The sequence below is a fragment of the Populus trichocarpa genome, chromosome 5, assembly GCF_000002775.5.
Source record: "Populus trichocarpa isolate Nisqually-1 chromosome 5, P.trichocarpa_v4.1, whole genome shotgun sequence".
Lineage (NCBI taxonomy): Eukaryota > Viridiplantae > Streptophyta > Magnoliopsida > Malpighiales > Salicaceae > Populus > Populus trichocarpa.
In genome coordinates, this window is record NC_037289.2 from 2,344,871 (window position 1) to 2,365,789 (window position 20,919).

The following is a 20,919-nucleotide window of genomic DNA, read 5'->3' on the forward strand; positions in this document are numbered from 1 at the left end:
ACTCGTAATACTAAACAAGATTATAATAATAAAATACTAAACAAGATTATAATAATAAAATCTGATTTGACTAATGATTTGAATTATATATTAGCCGAATTAACTTGAGTATATCTCACTCAATTAAAATAATATCATTTTAATTTTTTAAAATTAAATAAAAATTATTTTAATTTTTTTTTAAAAAAATCAGCTCAATTTTTTACATGGTTAGTCGGTACCAGGTCAACTCCGGGCAGACTTTTCTTGGACACCCGCCTCGGATTAGATCGAGCCGGCCAGTCCGAGTTTAATAATTGTGCTCTTCCTCATCAACGACATGCCCCCCCCTTCAACTCTCTCTCTCTAAGGAGCTACCTAATTGAATTGCAAAGACAGGAACAAGAATAGAAAGGCTGAGGCCAGTTCATCTTCCATCAAAACAAGGTAACTTAAACTCAAAAACCCATTTTTTCTTGTTTTCATTTCATTAGTATTTGCATATTTGCTGATCAATGTAACGATTTAAACTTTGCATTGACAGTGAGCAAAACACAGAAACCCAGTTGCTGTTATCATCATCTGCATCCATATCAATCTGCCTTTTGTTTTCTGAAGCCAAACTTTGCTGTCTAATTAGTAATTGAATTCAATGTGAAAGGATACGTGGGGATAAAATTAGATTATTGCTCATGGTTTCAAATTGTGGGTTTTGCTAGATATATAGTGTGTTTTGTCAATTAGATTGAAATTCCATTTGGTGGATTTTAGTTTGTTGTAATATAAAACAACATATTAAACTGTAAAGTAGGAAACTTTAACATAGAAAAAAGCATAAATTTGCAATTTTTAAGGAAGTAGTAGTTTGGGTTCTAACTTGTAATCCGGCAGCATTGTTAATTAAATGTGATTTTTATTCTGCAATGAAGTTGTTTTGTGTTGTTCTGTCATATAGAACAATGTGTTTTGTGTGGAGTGTGTATTTGAACTTCGAAGTTACTGTTTGGTGATTTTTATGAGAATGGACTTCTCTGTTAGTGATGGTTGGTGATTAAGATACTGTTTTGTAAAGTGTGGTGCAGCATTATCTGAATTTTATGCTTAATAATATGGTACAAAGTTTGTTTAGGAATTTTCTTGTCATATATTTAGTTTCATTTGTTTCCTTTACATAGTTTGAATAATCTATTTATTTATTATTTGATGATCTTATAATATTATTTTTTTATGAAGAATGAAATAAGATGTGAGATTACAACATAATACAAGTTTAATGTTTAGATAGGAACACGAATGTGAGTGTGCAGGTAAAGGAATGAGAAGATGAATAAACAAACACCTTATGTTAGAATCATACTAGTTTTGTAATATGTTTTTGGTTTGTTTGTGATTTTTGTGTTTTGTAGTTGGTTAGGATTTTGAAGAATCAGACGCAGGTAAAATGGGAGATATTGAGGAGAGTGTGAAGCAAGAGAAGAAAGTGGTATTTGTAACTGTAGGAACAACATTGTTTGATGCTCTTGTGAGAACTGTGGATACTAAGGAAGTTAAACAAGAGTTATTAAGAAACGGATATACCCACCTCATTATTCAAATGGGTCGAGGATCTTACACTCCTGCCAAGGTATTCTTTTTTATATAGTTCATTCCCTTTTCACTCAAGTCATTTGTCCTTCTTGGTTTGATAAGATGTCGAGTTTGGTTTTCTGAGGATGGACAAAGGCTAGAGACGTCTTGTCTTAAATAAGTTAGATAATTGCCTCTGATCTAAATTCTTATGTAGGCAGCTCTTCTATCCTTGATATAATGCATCTTTCTATCCTAATGCATCTATAATGTCAAGGATCATAATTGAAATTTACGTGGGATCTACGTTTAAAGTAAAATACATATCTACGGCCCTTATTACGTGCTTTGAAAATTGTTAAAAATCATGTGAGATGAAAGGTTCTAGAAAAGCAATGAATCCTTTAGTGAAGTCTTATATTTTGGATATTTTAGATTCTTAGTAGGTTTGATTTTGGGGGAATATTGGAATCTTTCTTTTTTCACTTGATTCCTTCCTTGGACATATTACTCTTTGATTCATGCTTCCGTCAGATTTCATATGAGTTCCTCCTAAATGCAGAGTGAAGGAAAAGATGGATCTCTGGCTGTTGATTACTTCACTTTTTCACCAAGCATTGCAGACCATCTGAGATCAGCATCTCTTGTCATCAGCCATGCAGGTAAGATATTATTTATCTTTTAATTTTCATTAATATTCTGTGAATGTCAGGGTTATATTCCACTTTGTTACAACTATACAATTCACACCTAAGATCACACAAACTATCATATTTAAGCATGACAGAAAATGTTTGTAAGTTCTTATCAATTGAGGATTATCTGAAACAGAAAAATGCTGGTGGGGTCCAGGATCGGTTATAGTACACAGCAACATAGGCCCAGAATTGAAAGTATTGGTTGAATTAAGGTTTCCATGAGTAATGGGGAAATATCATTGTCAGTACCTATCTGGAGGAAAACCACTTTCATTATTAGAAGCAAGGTTATTTTGCGCCCCTTTACATTTTCTATAAAGGATAATCATTAACATGGAAGGTTTAGTTATTGAAAACGAGGAAGATACCTTGTTCTCCTTATACTTATTTTATAGCCCCTCAGGATTTGTATTCCTGCACTTTTGTGTCCAAAAAATTGATAAACTTTTCAAAGTCATTTTACTGCTTCATTCTCCTTGTCTATAATGATGCAGACCATTGAAACAACATGGTTCATGACATAATTCAGGTTCTCTATTATTTGATAATTGTAGCCTATCATGTGCCTGCGAGTATGTAGGAGAGTGCGTAACTTCTAAAAATTAAATTATAAATTTTACTTAGTCGGTTGCTGAAGGTCAATTGGTACTTTTCAGCTTAGCTATTATCTGGTGATTGTGGTGTTGTACTGCAGCTTTTTCGTATATATTTTTTATTTATCGAAAAGGTTGAGAGAATCTGTACTTTTTACATGAAAAAAAGGAAGAGGGGAGGGGATGGAAGCGAAATCTTTTTAGTTAGTCAAGCTATGCATGCCTTGATATGCAATGATGTTATAATTTAGTGAAAGCTGTCTCAAGGTAAAAGCTGTGATATGAAAATATCTGATAACTATGTGCTACCACAGTAACAGACACTTAATTTGGATGCTGGAGTGGTCATTAACTAGCTCTGTCTGTTGTGCAGGGTCAGGGAGCATATTTGAAACTTTGCAGCTTGGTAAACCTCTAATTGTTGTGGTTAATGAAGATTTGATGGACAATCATCAAAGTGAACTTGCAGAAGAACTAGCAGAGAGGAAGCATTTATACTGTGCTCATCCTCAAACGCTTCATCAGACAATATCTGATATGAATATTGAGTCCCTCCTTCCATACCCGCCAGGTGATGCCGCAGCAGTCGCCAAGCTGATAAACAGGTTTCTAGGTTTCCCAGATGATTGACGATTCTGTAAATTTTTTTATAACTGAATTAGATAATTGTATGTATGCACATGCCGGCAGAAGCATTGCCAGACTGTGGAGCTGCCTGATTTGGCAAGGCATAAAACTTTGTTGTTGGACATGTCCAGCTAGTTGTCCGACAAAAATTGGAATAGATCCGGTTGATATTACTTACAATTTATTGCACTTATATTTAGTTTCATGACACAATGTAAAACATTTTTGTTGAATGGAATGGTGAACATTTGGAAATTGATGTGGCTATTTATTGGAAGAGTTGGAATGGTTACGATGCTAAGATTTTGTGTGGGAATTCGGTACTAGTTGATGATCAGGTTACCAACCTAAGGTTCCATTCAGCAAACTCTTAACAGATATTTTTTGCAAGCAGCTGACAATATCATTGATCAATGACACAGCTCTTGATGTAAAAAGATGAATATGATACTGGATCTGAATTTCATTTCTGATAGAGGTAACATGAGATGGCACTGTAGTATAGTAGGAAGTAGAAACTCCTTTGCATTATTTGTACAAGGTCCCTACGTGAATTAATTTCTTTTTCAAGACCAAACACTTCCAGTCTTGTACCAAATTGTGATTGCGAAATGACCTGTGTGACTTGCAGATTAGCACTCACAGCTGTTTTATTAAAGGGTCCCCGTTTTTGAAACCGGAGACAAAAAGGGACAAAGGCACAACCCATGCAGATAGTGATATACTGCTAGAGATGGGGTGGGGTGGGATGGGAGGGGAGGTCTTGCTGTTTTCTTGATGCCCAGTAGGGATGGAGGAAAAATCTTTTAGGTAAAAGGAGAAAAGAAGAAATCCTAATGCCCTAACCCTCTATAGGAGTAAAAAAATGAGCTGGGCTCTAGTGTCATTAAAAAATTCAAAATTTTTTGGCAAGGCAAATTGATTTTTTTTTTTAATAACCGAGGGTATCCGGGTCAATTTATTCGTATCTCGACTTATAGATAAAGTGATTTGAGCTTCATTGAACACTAATCTTCACATGTAACACGAGACCATGGGGCACTTCTGGTTTCCCTGGATCCTATGCAACAGTTGAGTTTATGATCACAATTCTTGGAATAATCCTATATGACAATTTCAACCCAGATAAAAATTTTGACCTGTGCGGTCATTTAGCAGCTAGCCCTTTGGAAATTAATTGCATGCCAAGGTCATGACAAATTTTGGCTCTGCCATTGCTTAAGAAAGCAGCAAAATCAACTCCAACTAGGGATAGAAGCCATTTTCTTTTTGTCTACAGTCATAAATGCTCCCACCCATGAGGACTTGAGAGGACTGAATGTTTGAAGTCACTCTGTAAATATACATAGACTGAGCAAATGATATGATTTGAGTACAGAAGTAAAAATGGTGCAAAAGTTTCTAATCTTTTCTACAATGACAATGACCACTCCTTAGAAAAAACAGGAGAAAAGACAAACGAAGTACACAAAACACCTACATTACCCACGAGCAAGAGAGAGAGAAATAGAGTGGAGTTTTCTGACAGCATAGGCAATGTGACATCCCTAGGAAGGGAGAATTAATCCTCTTTTATACGTTCTTGCACCTCACATTATCATTCCCATCTCTCTATCTCTCACATAGTCATTTTTCTTCCTTGCTCTTTGTGCTCATGGAACCTAGCACCACTGATGACCCTGCAAAGTCACATGGAAACCATACCAATAATCATCATAGCTTGCAATCTCAAATCCATGATCACCATCATGGCATTGGCACCCTCTCTTCCACCTCTATTCTTATAATCATCGTATCATCCATTTCTGTTGTTGTAGTTCTCACTATCTTTCTGATTATAGCAATGCTTAGAAGATACAAATATTCCAAAGATGGAGGCAACTGTAGAGACTTTAGCAGTTGCAACACTAGCAAGTTCATTGCTCATACCACCTTAAGATTCACTCCAAGCCCAGGTAATTGTCCCATGTCAAAGTTCTTGTGATCTTTATTCATTTCTCAATCTAAAAAGAATTGTGTTTGGAATGTAAATTTTCAACATCTAATTTTCAAAACCAGTGTATTTAGATCCAATCACCTGAAATTTTAAATTACATAATCCATGCAAATTTTTACTGGTGTGGAAATTTACAGTCTTTGGGAATATATCAGATGTTAAGGGTGGATGTCTATATGGAAGCAATATGGGCCATAAGCCTCCAGGCAAATACAAAGGAGTCCAGGTTTTCACGTACAAGGAGCTTGAAATCGCCACAAACAAATTCAGTGAAGCAAATGTGACATTGAATGAAGGGTATGGAGTGGTGTATAGAGGTACCCTAAGTGATGGAACTGTGGCAGCAATTAAGATGCTCCATAGAGCAGGGAAGCAAGGAGAGCGTGCATTCAGGATAGAGGCAAGTGACTTCTTTTAAGAGCTTTTTGCCCCATTAGGCCCCTCTTCTTGATTTGTTATTTTCTTGGTTCCTAGTCTCTATATTGCTATAGAAGTTTAATAGCCTAAGAGGCTTAAAGTCAACCTCAAATACTCAAATGGGATTGCAATGTCAATGATAGATATTTAAGTGAAATGTTGCTAGTTGAATTTGAAATACATGCATAAATATTTCTATCTGTCAAGGCACCTACTCTTTTGTGTTGAATGCTAAGAAACCTTACACATGGGTGTGATACGTAGTGTCATTTTCTATCTCCATATTGCAGGTGGATTTGCTAAGCAGGTTGCACTCACCATACTTGGTGGAGCTGCTTGGTTATTGTGCTGACCGGAACCACAGGCTCCTAGTATTTGAATTTATGCCTAATGGGACTCTTCAACACCATCTCCATCACAAGCAATATCGACCGTTGGATTGGGGGACACGATTGAGAATTGCCCTTGATTGTGCAAGGGCCCTGGAGTTCCTTCATGAGCTCACAATCCCAGCAGTAATCCATCGTGACTTCAAGTGTAGTAACATTTTACTAGACCAAAATTTTCGGGCTAAGGTTTCAGATTTCGGATCGGCTAAGATGGGCTCGGAAAGGATCAATGCTCGAAATTCGACGTGTTTGCCGAGTACCACTGGTTATCTAGCACCAGAGTGAGTGATCCATCATCTATCCTGCATCTCATTTTTAATGAGCAAACCATATCAATGCAAAGTCAATTGTCATATCAATGCTGATCATTTTCTGCCATATTTAGGTATGCTTCAACAGGTAAGCTCACCACAAAATCAGATGTATACAGCTATGGAGTTGTTCTTTTACAGCTCTTAACTGGCCGTAAACCTGTTGATACCAAGCAGCCCTCTGGTGAACATGTCCTTGTCTCCTGGGTTAGTGTGCCACTCCATTACTCCATTGTCAAAAAATCTACTAGCTAGAATATGTTTTTAATTCATACCATAAACTGTGAGAGCTAACTAGTAAGGAGGTTGTTAGCTACAAACCCTTGACCTCCTGTGATTATATGAATTCGCAGGCTCTTCCAAGGCTAACCAACAGAGATAAGATAGTGGAAATGGTTGATCCAGCCATGAAAGACCAGTATTCAAAGAAGGACTTGATCCAGGTTACCTTTCAGTTCTATACTATTAGCATCTGGATGTATCCTTAAACCTAAAATTTCCAACTAAATTTGTGCACTATGTTGCCTTTTCACAGGTGGCTGCTATTGCAGCTGTGTGTGTGCAACCAGAAGCAGATTATAGGCCTCTCATGACAGATGTTGTGCAGTCTCTAATCCCTCTGGTCAAGAACCTCTCTTCCGTATCTTCCTCTTGTTCCTCTAGATTTGTGAATCAGATGTTGTGCAGTCCAAGGCCTATGTAGATTTTGTTGTAACAAAGATTGATAATAAAAGACACTGTTACTAGCTTGTGTCAAAAATCAAAGCTAGGAATTTGGAAATTGATATTTTGTCAGGCATTTTGAAGTCACCAATAGGCATGTAGTGTGGTGCTAATCACCTTGCAAAGCAGTTAAGAACAAGTTTCAAGTTAAGGTTCAAAAGAATTTATCCTACATTTCGATTATAATCTCGTAAGCATGTCCATCATTCTCTATGCAGTAAACTACGTTGCATGATCATGATACACCATAATTGATATGGAATATTATTAAATTTGGTCCAATTTAGTAACTTATTAATCCAGATTTCGTTTCAAATCAATTTAAAAATTGACTTGGTCAAACCTAGATGGTTTAGCTAGTCAACCTGCAATCTAGTTAATTTGACCAAATTCATGTGAGATTTGATTTGATCAACTACAAGAAGTTTTATTTTTTAAATTTTTGTCTAAAATGACATTATTTTAATTTTTTAAAATTTTTTCCAGTTTTTTTTATAAATTCAGTTTGATCCAGCAAATAAGCAATTTAAAACTTAAGATGAGTAATCAGTATGATATGAAGTGATATAGAAACCACTCAAGTTCTTCAAGCAAGGCTATTCATTGTAAAGGTAAAAACTGTGATACATCATACAGATTGTAGTGAATAGAGGAAGTTTTAACAAACTGACATGCTGCTTTTGGTTAAATAATGATGCCAGTGGATGTTCGTTCCTCTGGACCCAACTAGTCTAGATTTATGGAAGTTGGCAGAGGACACGAGCGTTGGGAGAGAAACAGGGTGGCCATAGTGTGAAAAAATCGCAAGCAAGTGAAAAGTGTTATGTAGCCTACTAAAAAAAGTTCAGACAGAACAAAAATGGGGTGGCACCACCATTAAAGCTCCCATGTGAGTGTCTTAAATGGAAGCCAAAGGGGCACTAGAGGAGAATGCTCAAAGGGCTGAGCTGCCTAGAAGTATGGCAAGGACTTGCCGTTACCATTGTATGGTAATGTTAACGAACTTGTTCATAAAGTTAGCAGCAAAGTTCAATGTTACATTGGTCCATCATTTTCATAATTCCATGTGCATTAGTTAAAGCAATGTTCTAAATTGAAGCTTAATGGAAAAGTAAAACAAATTAAACTTGTGTATGTATTATCATAATTATAAGATCCGGTCAGGCCAGTGACTCGATTCAAAGTATGGTTTACGAGTTGAGTAAGTCTATCCATAAGTTGTTAAATTAACCCGAGTTTATTAGATTTTTTTTTAATAAAACAATGATGGTTTAAACAATTTTTTTTAAAATAAAACTGAAATGTCTTTTTAGAAAAATAAAAGATGTTGATAAGATAACTTGAGTTGTGGATAAACTTGCACGGTCATTGGCCATATTCAAAAAAAAGAAAAAAAACAAGTCACATGATCGACCTACTAGGCACGGCAGCTTTGATAACCATGTATGATATGCATTAACTTCATTGAACATTTACCTCCAAGGTCATTGTCCCGGATACAGGCCAAAACTGTACTATATGTTCAGCAATTGACCTTCCATCTTCGCAAAAATCGAGAAAGAACGTCTAAGGCTGTCAATGCACTATTTATCATATCCAGATTTGCTTCTACTAGTATGGATCCTGGTTTCATGCCAATAAATAACTTCAGAGAAACGACTTCCTGCTCTTTTATCCTCCATACAATTCAATTAAAACCTGCATGCCCTCCAATATCAATACAGACGTGCTTGTAGCCTGTTCCTGCTGAGATGGAAATGAACTACAATAATTTTATTCCAACCACCTTTTACAGGACCACCAAAACTGCACAAGGGGGCCTTGAAAGCAGAAACTAAAATAGTATTCTCCTGATAAAAACTTAGAAAGAAATACTTGGCAGTTTTTTGTATCCATTTTGCGGGTGCCATTCAAGGGAAATTGTTACGTGAACATTTCACCTGTGGTCATTTTGCAGCTTAAAGAAAAGGTGTACTAACTCTCTTTTTTTGGAGAAAGGAAGTCAATTGTAAACAGGTATAGAATCATTCTAATTCTAAGCACTCTACATAAATACAGATGAGGCTACACTTTAACCTGAAGAGTTTCTAATCCCCTGAACAAAATCATCAGATGGAAGTAGGTAGGTTAAGACTTAAGAATGTTAACATAACACCTGATATGCAGCGGAAAGAAGACTCTTTCTGGTGCATGAGATAAGAATGTAGTGCTGCCAAAATTCATGTACTTGAACATCTTTCCAATGACACGAACAAATAAATATTTCCCATCTCAAGGAAACCGATGTTAGAAGTGAGGATTAATTTGCAGCCCCTTAACCGGAGGTTTTCCTAGTTTCAGCTTCCGAGTCAATGGCAGTACTTGTTTCTCCAACCTTTTCTCTTTGGAATTTCTTATTACCCAATTTATTAGTAGCACACTTTGCAAATGCAGAAGATAGGGCTGACTTGACAGTTAATTCTGGTTCTTTCTTCCTACGTTTGTTTGCATTTGCTTCCTCCATCTCCATTTCTGCAACCTCATCGACTGAGGAAGGTTCAGTGTCTTTCTGGACTGGGGTTTGTGGAACAACAGGGTGGCTTGAAACTACACGCTTGAATGGTTCATGAAAAGTATCATACAAGCGTTTCACCTGATCCATCAAATAAATGGATGCACATAAGAGTAACAATTAAAACCAATCAAACATTTAATGCTTCACTAAAAGTTGCTAGCCAACAACAGTCTTGTCTACAATCAATTGAAGAATATTAAGGGTTATGAGCCTCAAGATAACATAATACAAGAACCCATGATATACCTTGCGCTCTCCTATTCCAGGGCAACGAGCTAGATCTTCCATGGATGCATCCATGATATTAGAAAGAGACTGCAAAAGGAGGAAAATCAGCTAACAGAGGAATATAGACTAACAAATAAACAACTAGCACATACTATCCAGAGCAAAATAAACAACTAGCCACATACTATCTAGGGCAAGATCAATAGCATACCCCAAATGTAGATCCAAGTGTTACCACATCTGTCTTGTTAACACGTCGAACAGTTGTGAGAGCATGGTGTAGCTGCATTAAAAAAAAGATATTCAGTTTAACCAGTTCAAAGAGTGAATACTAAATGATTTAAGCAACTTTGTTCAAATTCATTGATTGATTGCTGATAGGAGACCAATAACAGGTTGTTACCCGAGATGAATAGTCAGTATCCATTTGGCCCTGAATAAGGTCTGCAGGCTTGTTTTCATACATTTTTATAGTCTCCAAGTAGCGACCACATTCCTCCAAGCTAGAAAAAACAATACCAAACAAGTTCGTCAAGGACAATCATTTCAAGGCCCTTACTGCAAGAGGACAAGTCCACTTGCAATATTGGTCCAACTCTATTAACGAAGTCAACAAAATTAAGTTGCAGATATAAAGAAAGAAAAATAAGTAGAGCAAACCATTATAAATTCTGTACAATCTCACTAGATACGAAACACAAGGAAAGATCAATGGAAACATGAGTAGCCTCAGACACAGTGAGTATAAAGACTATTTAAAATATAACCCATTTGCATTGGGATATGCAGCATACCTCCAAGCACATAATAGTGTACAATCATGAAGCAGAGCTGTTTTTGTGACTTCAAGTAAAGGCTTAACTACATCCTCCTGAAATCAATGAGAACAATGGTCGGTGTTGAACTCTTTAATACATGCAACAAACTGCCACAGTTCACTTTCCTGGTGGAAACCAGGCTTTGTTTTGCATATTAAATAAGCAGAGTAATGGCTGTAGAAGGCATGAGAAACTCATTGCATGGAAAGAGCAGCTTACCACATCAACATGGCATAGAACAACACGAAGCTTGCAGTTCTTTTGTAGCTCTCTTATACGGTAATATAGGTAGTCTGGATGGAGTAAATGATATCGAAGACTGCATCAAATCATCCAATTGCAAATTCTCAAAGTTAGCTTGTGGTAGGAATAAACAATGACGAAGACATGCAATACATTAATGGTTAATAGAGTTACAAATTTGGTTATGCTCAAGAATATATTCTGGTGTTGTTGTCTATCTCACACTTGAAAATGGTAAATGGGATATAGATATCAAAAGAGTAAAGCCTATAGAAAATCTGTAACTAACTTGGGAACTAGACTAGATCTCAGTACTTACGTCAGTATGGAGAATAATAAAAATCAGCATCATCAAGGCAGCTATTTTAAAGAATAAGAACAATTTTCTAGCTTTACCTTCAAACCAGTATAGTAACAAGTTAAAAATCAAATAATTAAAAAGCAGCCAAGAACTCAAATTCATACATTTGCAATGAGAAACAGGACAGAAGGAGAGGAAGGTCGAACCTTAGATAAAGAGCACATGAGCTCTGTCCAAGCAAATAGTCACAAACAACATCCGCAAAAGCCCACTTTACATTCCTAATATGTTTAAGCAAGGGGTTTCCCTTCTGCGCAATGACTAGGCAAATTTAAATTCAGGCCAATCTATGGAAGTACAATTCAACAAAATCTAAATCATCACTCACTATGAAACTCAGTAAAGCACGAAACTTGAGACACAATTATTGTTCAAAAAAATAATTGTACAGGAAAACAGGAGTACTAAAATAACCAAGAACGAATAAAAAAGCTAATGCATGACTTCCAAAGACAAGCTTTTAAAAACTTGGATAATTCCCATGCCAATATTGCAACCGAAATTTATAAAAATGTCTTAAAACATAAGTAAACCTTAACCTGTCTATGACTAACAAGAATAGCATTGCGACTCTGATTATTTTGCACTGAAGATGAAGCCACTCCACCACCAAAAGAAGCAGCAGGAGCTGATGCCAATGGAGATGGTGAAACCTTTTCACTGTTTTCATCCAAAAATAAAAACTTTATCACAAAAAGTCTCCTCAAAATTAAAAAGACCAATCCCAGAACAGAAAACAAAAGAAAACCCATTAATATAAAGTACCTCGTGGTTGCAGAACTACTAGGCCCATGTTCAGATTTTGAAGGTGGAGGAGGAGGAGGAGAGTAGAATTCAGAGTTTTTAATAAAGGAGAAAGCTTGAGAGAAAGTTTGTGATGGCTTAAATAATGATGATTCTTGTGTTTGTGTAGGTTTAACTTGTGAGCTTTCAATTACTTCTTGGTAGGATGGTATTTGTATTAGTACTTTTTTGTTTTGGTTTGATGAATTTGTGTTTTGCTCTTCTCCTCTTTCTTCTCTCTCCATCTTTGATTACCGATTGTTTGTTTCTCGGGAAAATTTAAACAAGAAAGAGAATTTTGCCATAGAATGATAGACTAGGCCTAAAAACCAGGACATTGGGCTCTACAATTAGATTCTAAGCCCACAGTTTCTAGGCCTGAGTTCTAGGCTTAGTTGATCCAAACAGCCGACATGTCGTTGATAGGTGACTTTAACTGGCCTGCCTTGAGTGATCGGCAGCTCTGTTTTAGCAGGAATTCTAGTGACCAACGGGAGGGAACAGTCAATTTGCGGATGCAAGACATTACAAAGGTTGTTTTTGGGGGTGTTTAAGAGTATGATTTTGTTGTTTATTAAAGTATATTTTTTATTTAAAAATATATTAAAATAATATTTTTTATTTTTAAAAAATTATTTTTAATATCAATACATCAAAATAATTTAAAAATATAAAAAAATATTGATTTAAAGTAAAGAAAAACATTAAAAAATTCAATATTTTTTTAAAAACATTTATGAAACACAAAAATAAATAGACTCATTACCATGCATGCTTAGTGTGTAAAGGTTTTAAATATCCTATTGCATGCAATAAAACAAAAACAATGAAACAAAATAAAAAATTAAAATGGAATTTGATCACGCAGTTGGTCGTACTATCAAACTAAACGAAACTTAAAAAAGAAAATCTTCGGAGGCTTGAACTTAGAATTTATATCACAATAGTTTCATCATATACATATTTAAATTAGTATGATTTTAGATATTATCATTAATATGTATATACTTATATTATTCAAAAGACTCATGCTCGATTTGTTAAGGTGGTACTTAATTTGATGCTAAAGAAAACTCTTCTTTTCTAAAGTTTAGACCACCGAGGGATGCATTATGAATTCAATTTGGCTAAAAGGAAATGCAAAACTCCATAGGAATTGCTTCAAGAGTGAAGAATATTGGCATAATGATTGATTCTTTGAAATCAAAGATAAAGCTGTTTAGTGAAAAAAAACACAGAAAAAGAGTCTGATCACCAAACTTTCTCAGTGCCAAGAAGCAATGCAGCAGTCTCAAGTCACAAACAACTTAGGTTCATTGCACAAACATTAGGCAGCAAAACAAATTAGTCACTGTTCCTTATCAATGGCAATTGCAAATGCTTATAATCTCCATGATCACAGCCCCAGATTGACCGTTATAGAGCTTAGAAAGACTTTCTATATTTCTAGAAGACTGGCCATTTGACCTGGGTAGTATCCCACAAATGGCTGACCAAGTCGCTGGAGCTCTTGTGGGCTCAGAGATTTGATAACTTTAGTCATTTTTTATAAGAGGCTGAGATGCTCGAAACTTAGCAAAGGGAAAGTGATACCGAACAAGGACCAAGCATATTTATGAACTTCTGAAATTCCAGTTCCTTTAATTGGATCAAAATATTATTACTTCTGGGAAATGAAATGGACAAATTATGACTCTTCAGAATTCAGCATGCTTGGTCCTTGTTCGATATTAATATCCCTTAGCTAAGTTCTGGTGCCATGAATTCTCTGACCATCTATCCATTTTCTCCAACCCCAATTCATGAAAACAACACCAATTAGATTCTTTAAAGATTTGCAAGATAATTAACTGGTAAATCTTTGAGTTTATCCTTCAAAGATTACAAGTTTAATTTTTATAAATTTCATTTCAGGATCACTGTAGGTTTATATGATCGCTAACTTCAGAGACCATAAAATTAATCGAGATACACGCAAGCTAACCCGAACACCTATATTAATCTAAAAAAAATTGCAAGATAAAAGCAGGTGAGAGATCATGGGATCAGATATGGGATTATTTGTAAAAATCACTCATAAATCTAATGCCTGCAAAACCCAATTCAAGATTCGGATAGTAAATCAAATGAATTAACCCTGTCGATTTAAGTTTTGAATTTTTTTGTTAAAACAAGATCTTGAAACAATATTGTTATGACTTAGTTTAAATCTCGAGCTAACAGGCTACAGAGTTGACTTGGTAGGTTTAGTCTTTTAATGTAGTCTGAAATTGCATTTGCTTATGGGCACAAAATTGCTGAAAAAAAGGGGAATGACCATTGCCTAAAACTGGGAGGGTCCTTCCACGAAATGTCTAGTAACTAAATCATGGCAAAGTCTAAACCAGCAAGCAATATCGCTTTGATTCTTTGGCAAAAATCCCATGGATTTTTAACTTACAAATTGGAAAAAAAATATAAAAAAAATTAGAGGGTCGTTATCTCAATTTGACTTGACCTCTTCCATTTTGACGATCCTATATTATATTACACAATTTATAAAAAACAAATAAAAAATATATATATAAAAAAAAGTGGGCAAACAGGACTGCCCTACTAAACCAGCGGTCTGCTCGATTCACCCGCATTCGGTCCAACCTGTCTAGGTGAATCCCCTTGGTTGCCATTAGCAGCCACTTTTGGTGACCTAACCGATGACGAAGCTCTCGATAGGAATGACGACGCTCTTGCTAGCAATGACGGGTTCCGACTAAAAACCCACCGGTCCGACCTTGCTTCTTGGTCCAGTTTCTCAAGTCGCTTATAATTAAACACCTTCCTAGGACTCCCTTCACCAACTCCGTTCTTGTTCCCCTTCACTGAACTTCCTTGTCTGGACAACACCACCATGCTCATCGCCCGGTTCAACTTCCGGTTCATCACTTGTTTCCTAACCTCAACCGGCAATCTCAAAGTAAACCGATCGGTATTCTCTCCTGGTTGAACCACAGAATGTCCGGTCGAATGTGACCTAGTAAACCTCAATGGCCTACCCGATCTCGACCCACGTGTCCGGTTCCTGTTCAAAGTTTTAACCACACTCGCACCCATAACCTCAGGCTCCGGTCCAACCACTTCCACATTAGCATTCCCATTTTCTGGCTCGTCCATCACTGCCCCATTTTGGGCCTCCAGGTCCAGCTCGGGGTCGTGCGACTCACCGAGTTGAGGGACCGAGTCAGCTGGCTTGGTCAAATCAGCTCTGCAGACAGGACAGGTAGTGTGAGACTCCAACCAAGCACCGATGCAATCAGGATGGAACACGTGGTCACAATTAGGAATCAAACGCAGCGTTTCATCCTCTTCAAATTCGTTTAAACAAACGGCGCATTCTAACGCGCCTTTACCAATCTTCAAGCCTTTCACGACCGAGTAAATTAACGTGGGAAACGTCTCGATAACGGCAGGATCAAGCCCACGCGAGGCGGCGACCCGTCGAGAGAGTCCGCCCATACCCAGCGGCCGGATACTCCCGTTGCCGTTGGCTTCGTTGCAATGGCGGATGTAGATTGAAAAGAACCCCATGATGAAGAGTACGGCTATCAAAACGACAATGATTATGGCCATCGATGGAGTCACCCGCGCGTAGTTGTACGGCTGCCCGTCGTTCGTGTTGGTGGTTTGGGAAACGACACCATGAGGTGTTGACAAGATGAAGAGAACTAAGAGGGGGAGGATCATGTGTGTGAACCTGTAAGAATCCATGGTGTACATGCAGAAGAAATCAAACAACCTTACAAAAAATAGTGATGATCAGACAGGAAGTGGTATAGTTAAGTTCAGTTCTGTTCGAGGGTTTTTATGTTTTTGAGAGTGCGCCAGGTAGGGCACGGGGTGAAGAACGGAAATGGAGAGAAAGGGTTATGGCTATGATGGGGTTTATAAATGAAGGAGGGAAGGAGCATGCTGGGCGTTAAAGGAGAAAGTGCCGTGTAGAACAAGAGAGGAAGACTATCAAAGAGTTGTGGGGTCCAGTGCTTTGATGTGTGATGGTAATGCAAGGGATTTGGTCAGACATGGTGAGCCCGCGTGGACAAGTGTGTTTGCTTAGAAGTTTCCAGAGAAAGAAATAATTGTTTTGATGAAAGAATTTGTTAATGAGAGAATAATATAAAATTATATTTAAAAATTTTATGTGAGAGATTAAGTTATTGGAGTAAATTATTTTTTAATATTATATTAAAGTTTTGTTGACTGTTATGAATTTAAATTTTATTATTTTTATTTAATTTTTAATTAATAGTATAAGATAATGTAAATTTATGTAAATTTCAAACTTAAAAAATTTTTATTTAAGAGAATATATTAGAAAATAATATATAATTATATTTTAATTAATGTTTTTTAGTGATCAGTAATTATGTGATGAGTGTTTTTTAATTAGGATTTGACTTGATATTAATTTTTCTCACATTTATATTAACATATATAATAATAATTAATTCAAACCAGAGAGAATTTGGAAGAAGAAAAACTATAACAAAACTAATAACTATAAATTTGAGATAAATTTATCTCTGTATTTATGTTTTGCATCCATTAAGAACCACTACATTTTTATTTTTTCCTTTCTTAATGAAAGGTTTTTTTTTTTTTTTTGTATTGCCAAACTTTGAAGTGGAGGCTGGGATCTTCTCATATAAAGTTGTTCCTCCTCTTAAAAAATAAGATCCCATGTTATAATCTCTCTTTCTAATCATACGAAAAGGAAAAAAAAAGTTAGACGTTTATCTTTTAAAATTGTTTATAGCATAGTGTTTTTGGACTAAACGATACTCTCATTTGATTTGGGATTTAGGTTATTGAGTTATCGGGTTAACTTGTGAGTCATTAAATCTATCCGAATCTATTATTTTATTTAAAATAATATTTTTTTATTTTTTTATTTTATAGTTTGAATCTACTAAGTTTGATCATATTTAAATCGAGTTCGATTAGGTTAAATAAATCATGTGTCAACTCGTTATATCAAAATAAATCCAGGACTAAATCAAGTTTTAAATCACCATGTCAAATTGTTAGGCTAAACCAAATTTAACAACTATGGTTTATAAAGGATATTTAATTTTGATTAGATTAATCCACTGCTAAATTAGTTAAAAGCTATACAAATTAGGTAAAAGATATTCTTTGTTATCAAAAGAAAACTCGATTAATCCACTACTAAATTCCTAATCAATTGCCACACATTCCAGTTCTTTGGCTGCATGGACTGCCATATTGATCTCATTTCCATTAGAATATTAAGCTTGTAGGCAAAATATGCAACCATGACAACTTTACATAACCCATGTGATATTTCCACGCACAACATTAGTGTGATTTTGATTTTTTCTGATTTTATATATATGATGATATACTAAAAGTCCAATTAACAGATGAAGACGACTTCTATACTTAATAATTGATTAATCAATTAATCCTAATAATTTTATCTAGTTTTTTTAATCTAGCTAGTTAATAGCTTGTTCTTGATGCTTAGTAGATCAATATGACTTGTAACTAGTACATTCAAAAGATTTTTTGATGGATGTAAAACTATAAAAAATTTAAATAAATATTTTTTTAAATAGAAAAAATATAATAATCCAGTTACGACTAGATCTAGCAGTGCATCAAGTCCAAACATGTTAGATGTAGCACTAATGAAGCCCAATATATTTTGATGGTGTCGTGTTTGTATTGGGAGTGCAGCACAAGGCTACTAAAAATTTTAAAAAATTATAACCATGTGTTTTTTTATCTAGTATTTTCTTAGTAAATACCAATAAAATATTGGTTAACTTCGAACAATTGATCAATTTCAAGATCGCCAGCTCCAACATGTGATCGGCAATTTCAATGAAAGTCCTGTATGGTAATGGATTCTTGGTTAGGTGAAGTCATTAAATACAAGGGTCAAATATATCACATGTAGCTCAACAAACGTTACATATCGGCCGAAAGCATTTTTTACTTTGTGGCCCAAATTCTGCTACAGATTTATGTCAATGATTGTATCATGGCATCATACCAGCATCAGAGGGCTACCAAAGTACCATATGAAAGATGTATTATACAAGGTATTGATCTTCCTTCTTCTAGATCAAGAATATGATTCTTCAACGACGACGTACGGTGGTCAAGAAGTCTCGAGGATCGTTGAGTTGTGAGAAGGAATGTGCATGTAGGCATCGAGACTTGTCTAAGCCCCAGTTGCAGTCAAACAATGGGCGCTGAGATTCGTAGCAGGGCCGCCATGGTTGGACCACAATTGCAGTTACGCTCTCTGACTATTCATGGCATTGCCCTGATCTCAAGGTGTCCTCTTTTTTAGTTATAGCTGGGGTCCAAGTCACCAAACAAAACAAAAGCACTCCTATCCCTTTACAATCTATTGAAAAAGGAAAAAAAAAGCAGCTTGTACACTGAAGAATCTGTGCAAGTGGGAGTACCGAGGCAGTCTTGAAGAAATGTGGGCAGAGATTCCATCATCTCGCTTCGGAACGCGTTCCGTGCATCAACTTTCCTGGGCGATGTCAAGATAGTCCAATCTAATGTGCCTTCGTCGAGGAATAAATATTACTGGTGCATCAATTCAAGCACTCGTCATCCATTCTTTCTTCGATGTTTCCTAGCAACAGTAATTAATACCTAAATTAATAGAGAACGAAAATGCTTGCTGATTGCCCCATCAAGACACAAATTCACATGGAAAGGCAACTCAACAAGCATGCCTTCTTTTTTTTCTTTTTTTTTTAATTAACAGTGGCTTGGCTTGTCAACTCTTGCAAGTTGCAACCATATCTAAATAAAAAATGGCTTCTATAATTGTATAATATTAAGTACTGATTTTCTTGATTAATTAATTGGTACACACCCAGTTTAAGCTATTTCTTGTATTGGTGGTTTTGCAAAGTTGCAAATGAACTTACATTTGGGTACTGTTTATTTTTGTATTTTAAAAATATTATAAAAAAATTTTAATTTTTTTATTTTTTTAATTTTTTAATTTTAAATTAATATTTTTTGATGTTTTCAGATAATTTTAATGCGCTGATGTTAAAAATAAATTTTAAAAAATAAAAAAAATATTATTTTGATATTTTCCCGAATAAAAAACACTTTGAAAATCAATCGCAACTACACTCCTAAACATCTCCTCATCTGGTGTGAATTAAAATAGTGTTAAGAAATGTGGTAGAAATTATGGCTCAAAATAATTTTTGCTCGTAAATATATCAAAATATATTTTTTTATTTTTTAAAAATTATTTTTGACATCAACATATCAAAATAATATAAAAATATAAAAAAATAAATTTTAAATAAAAAACTAAATTTTTAAAAAATACAATTTACAATTTCAACCGTATTTCTAAAAACTACTACTAGTCTACAATAATGACATGTTCTAGAGTTAACAATTAAAGTTAAAATTGAAAATTCAGCACAAATATTGCATCATGCATGATACAATAATTTTAGTTATTTTGTGAGTAAAGTTTTTTTCAACAAACTAAAAGTTGACTTTTGATTTTCAACGTTCAAGTTTTTTCCTTGACTTCTACACCACCTCTCTAATCTACTCAAGTACAAACAAATGCAAGTTCAATGTCACTAACAAAAAGGATTACCATCTAGCATTATTTCATCAAGCATGCTGATTTTTTACCCCAGCACTAGAGAATAAAGTTGATTTTAATTATTCAATTGAAGAAATTCTATGATTTGAATATACTATACTTGCAATATTGACAAATAAATATAAGAAATAGAGAAAAATATAAAAAATAATTTTTTAACTGGAAATATATTCTAGTCATTTTTTTTTATAGAATTAAGTATAATTTTCTCTTTTCTTATCAGTCAATTATTTTAAACACCAGTAATTATGAAGAAAATTTTATTATAATTAGGAAATAACTAGTAATATTCTATTAATTATTTTCTAAATTAAAAAAAAAACCACAATAAAATAAAATAAAACCCACGATGAAAAGCGATAAGAATACTCATACATGTGATTTTTCTCTTTTGTTTCTCTTTCTTTCTTTTATTTTTTTAAAAATAAGTGAATTAAGTTTTTTTTTATAAAAATTAATTACCTTTTAAACACTATAAAATTCTATCTACAGGAAAACTCGCAATCTGTCTATCTTTTTTTTAGTGAAAAATCCGAGTCTTCTTTCAATTCGAAATTTAATCTAGATTTTCCCTCAGCCACGCTATTCCATTCGGACATCCGTGGTCTTCAACTGTCCAGAAAACATAAATTTGGAGACCAGACTCAGGAAAACCATATCCCCACCTATCTTTCGTTTTCTTTGTCGTAGACAATGTATAGTAATATATGGAATGTTCCATGATCACCTTTCGTTCCCATGGAAGTCACAAAGCTGGTCCAAGTTAAAGCCTGGATTTGGGAAAGATTATGACCTTTGAACAGAAACGTCTGCCTTGGAAAAAGGAATCCAACTTCCCTAACATCGTGTTCAGACTCCATTAATCTTTATGGCGACAAATCAACAAAATCATATGTCAAAGAACTGACTGGGGACATTTATATCTTGGTTGCAAGGGATTGTGTGGTGCTATTAAATGCTTGTTGGGCCG

General features: G+C 35.1%; 4 protein-coding genes across 5 annotated transcripts; 2 read left to right on the plus strand and 2 right to left on the minus strand.

Annotated features, from left to right (window-relative positions):
* The first annotated feature begins 212 nt into the window (after nucleotides 1-212).
* On the plus strand, nucleotides 213-3,718 carry LOC18098809 (uncharacterized). The gene is made up of 4 exons (XM_006382560.3): nucleotides 213-426; nucleotides 1,386-1,603; nucleotides 2,108-2,207; nucleotides 3,210-3,718. Exons 2-4 carry the CDS (start codon nucleotides 1,421-1,423, stop codon nucleotides 3,464-3,466), a joined length of 540 nt encoding a protein of 179 aa, XP_006382622.1. The 5' UTR covers nucleotides 213-426; nucleotides 1,386-1,420; the 3' UTR covers nucleotides 3,467-3,718.
* A 1,168-nt stretch (nucleotides 3,719-4,886) lies between these two features.
* LOC18098810 (probable serine/threonine-protein kinase PBL7) lies at nucleotides 4,887-7,359 on the plus strand. 2 transcript variants are annotated; one of them, XM_024600657.2, is made up of 6 exons: nucleotides 4,887-5,418; nucleotides 5,597-5,859; nucleotides 6,167-6,546; nucleotides 6,651-6,783; nucleotides 6,930-7,019; nucleotides 7,112-7,359. In XM_024600657.2, the coding sequence occupies exons 1-6, from the start codon at nucleotides 5,118-5,120 to the stop codon at nucleotides 7,277-7,279; spliced, it is 1,335 nt and encodes a 444-aa protein (XP_024456425.1). In that variant the 5' UTR covers nucleotides 4,887-5,117; the 3' UTR covers nucleotides 7,280-7,359. The 2 variants fall into 2 exon arrangements, with proteins under 2 accessions (XP_024456425.1, XP_024456426.1); XM_024600658.2 differs by having other exon boundaries at nucleotides 4,900-5,418; nucleotides 5,615-5,859.
* Nucleotides 7,360-9,257: 1,898 nt separating this feature from the next.
* On the minus strand, nucleotides 9,258-12,583 carry LOC18098811 (DNA excision repair protein ERCC-1). The gene is made up of 9 exons (XM_024600822.2): nucleotides 12,269-12,583; nucleotides 12,043-12,163; nucleotides 11,650-11,753; nucleotides 11,119-11,218; nucleotides 10,876-10,952; nucleotides 10,485-10,584; nucleotides 10,293-10,364; nucleotides 10,100-10,168; nucleotides 9,258-9,931 (listed from the first exon to the last, which is right to left on the minus strand). Exons 1-9 carry the CDS (start codon nucleotides 12,529-12,531, stop codon nucleotides 9,614-9,616), a joined length of 1,224 nt encoding a protein of 407 aa, XP_024456590.2. The 5' UTR covers nucleotides 12,532-12,583; the 3' UTR covers nucleotides 9,258-9,613.
* Nucleotides 12,584-14,665: 2,082 nt separating this feature from the next.
* Nucleotides 14,666-16,192, minus strand: LOC18098812 (E3 ubiquitin-protein ligase ATL6). The gene has a single exon (XM_006382563.3). It carries the CDS (start codon nucleotides 16,037-16,039, stop codon nucleotides 14,882-14,884), a length of 1,158 nt encoding a protein of 385 aa, XP_006382625.1. The 5' UTR covers nucleotides 16,040-16,192; the 3' UTR covers nucleotides 14,666-14,881.
* Between the last annotated feature and the right edge of the window lie 4,727 nt (nucleotides 16,193-20,919).

Bases quoted from the DNA above. Each gene is read 5' to 3' on its own strand.
- LOC18098809 (XM_006382560.3), top strand. From the start codon at position 1,421: ATGGGAGATATTGAGGAGAGTGTGAAGCAAGAGAAGAAAGTGGTATTT. The intron at 1,604-2,107 runs GTATTCTTTTTT...TCCTAAATGCAG, and splicing joins GATCTTACACTCCTGCCAAG to AGTGAAGGAAAAGATGGATC. The intron at 2,208-3,209 runs GTAAGATATTAT...TCTGTTGTGCAG, and splicing joins TCTTGTCATCAGCCATGCAG to GGTCAGGGAGCATATTTGAA.
- LOC18098810 (XM_024600657.2), top strand. From the start codon at position 5,118: ATGGAACCTAGCACCACTGATGACCCTGCAAAGTCACATGGAAACCAT. The intron at 5,419-5,596 runs GTAATTGTCCCA...GGAAATTTACAG, and splicing joins AAGATTCACTCCAAGCCCAG to TCTTTGGGAATATATCAGAT. The intron at 6,547-6,650 runs GTGAGTGATCCA...TGCCATATTTAG, and splicing joins ACTGGTTATCTAGCACCAGA to GTATGCTTCAACAGGTAAGC.
- LOC18098811 (XM_024600822.2), bottom strand. From the start codon at position 12,531: ATGGAGAGAGAAGAAAGAGGAGAAGAGCAAAACACAAATTCATCAAAC. The intron at 11,219-11,649 runs GTTCGACCTTCC...GATTTGATGCAG, and splicing joins TCATGTGCTCTTTATCTAAG to TCTTCGATATCATTTACTCC. The intron at 10,365-10,484 runs GTAACAACCTGT...TTTTTAATGCAG, and splicing joins ATACTGACTATTCATCTCGG to CTACACCATGCTCTCACAAC.
- LOC18098812 (XM_006382563.3), bottom strand. From the start codon at position 16,039: ATGTACACCATGGATTCTTACAGGTTCACACACATGATCCTCCCCCTC.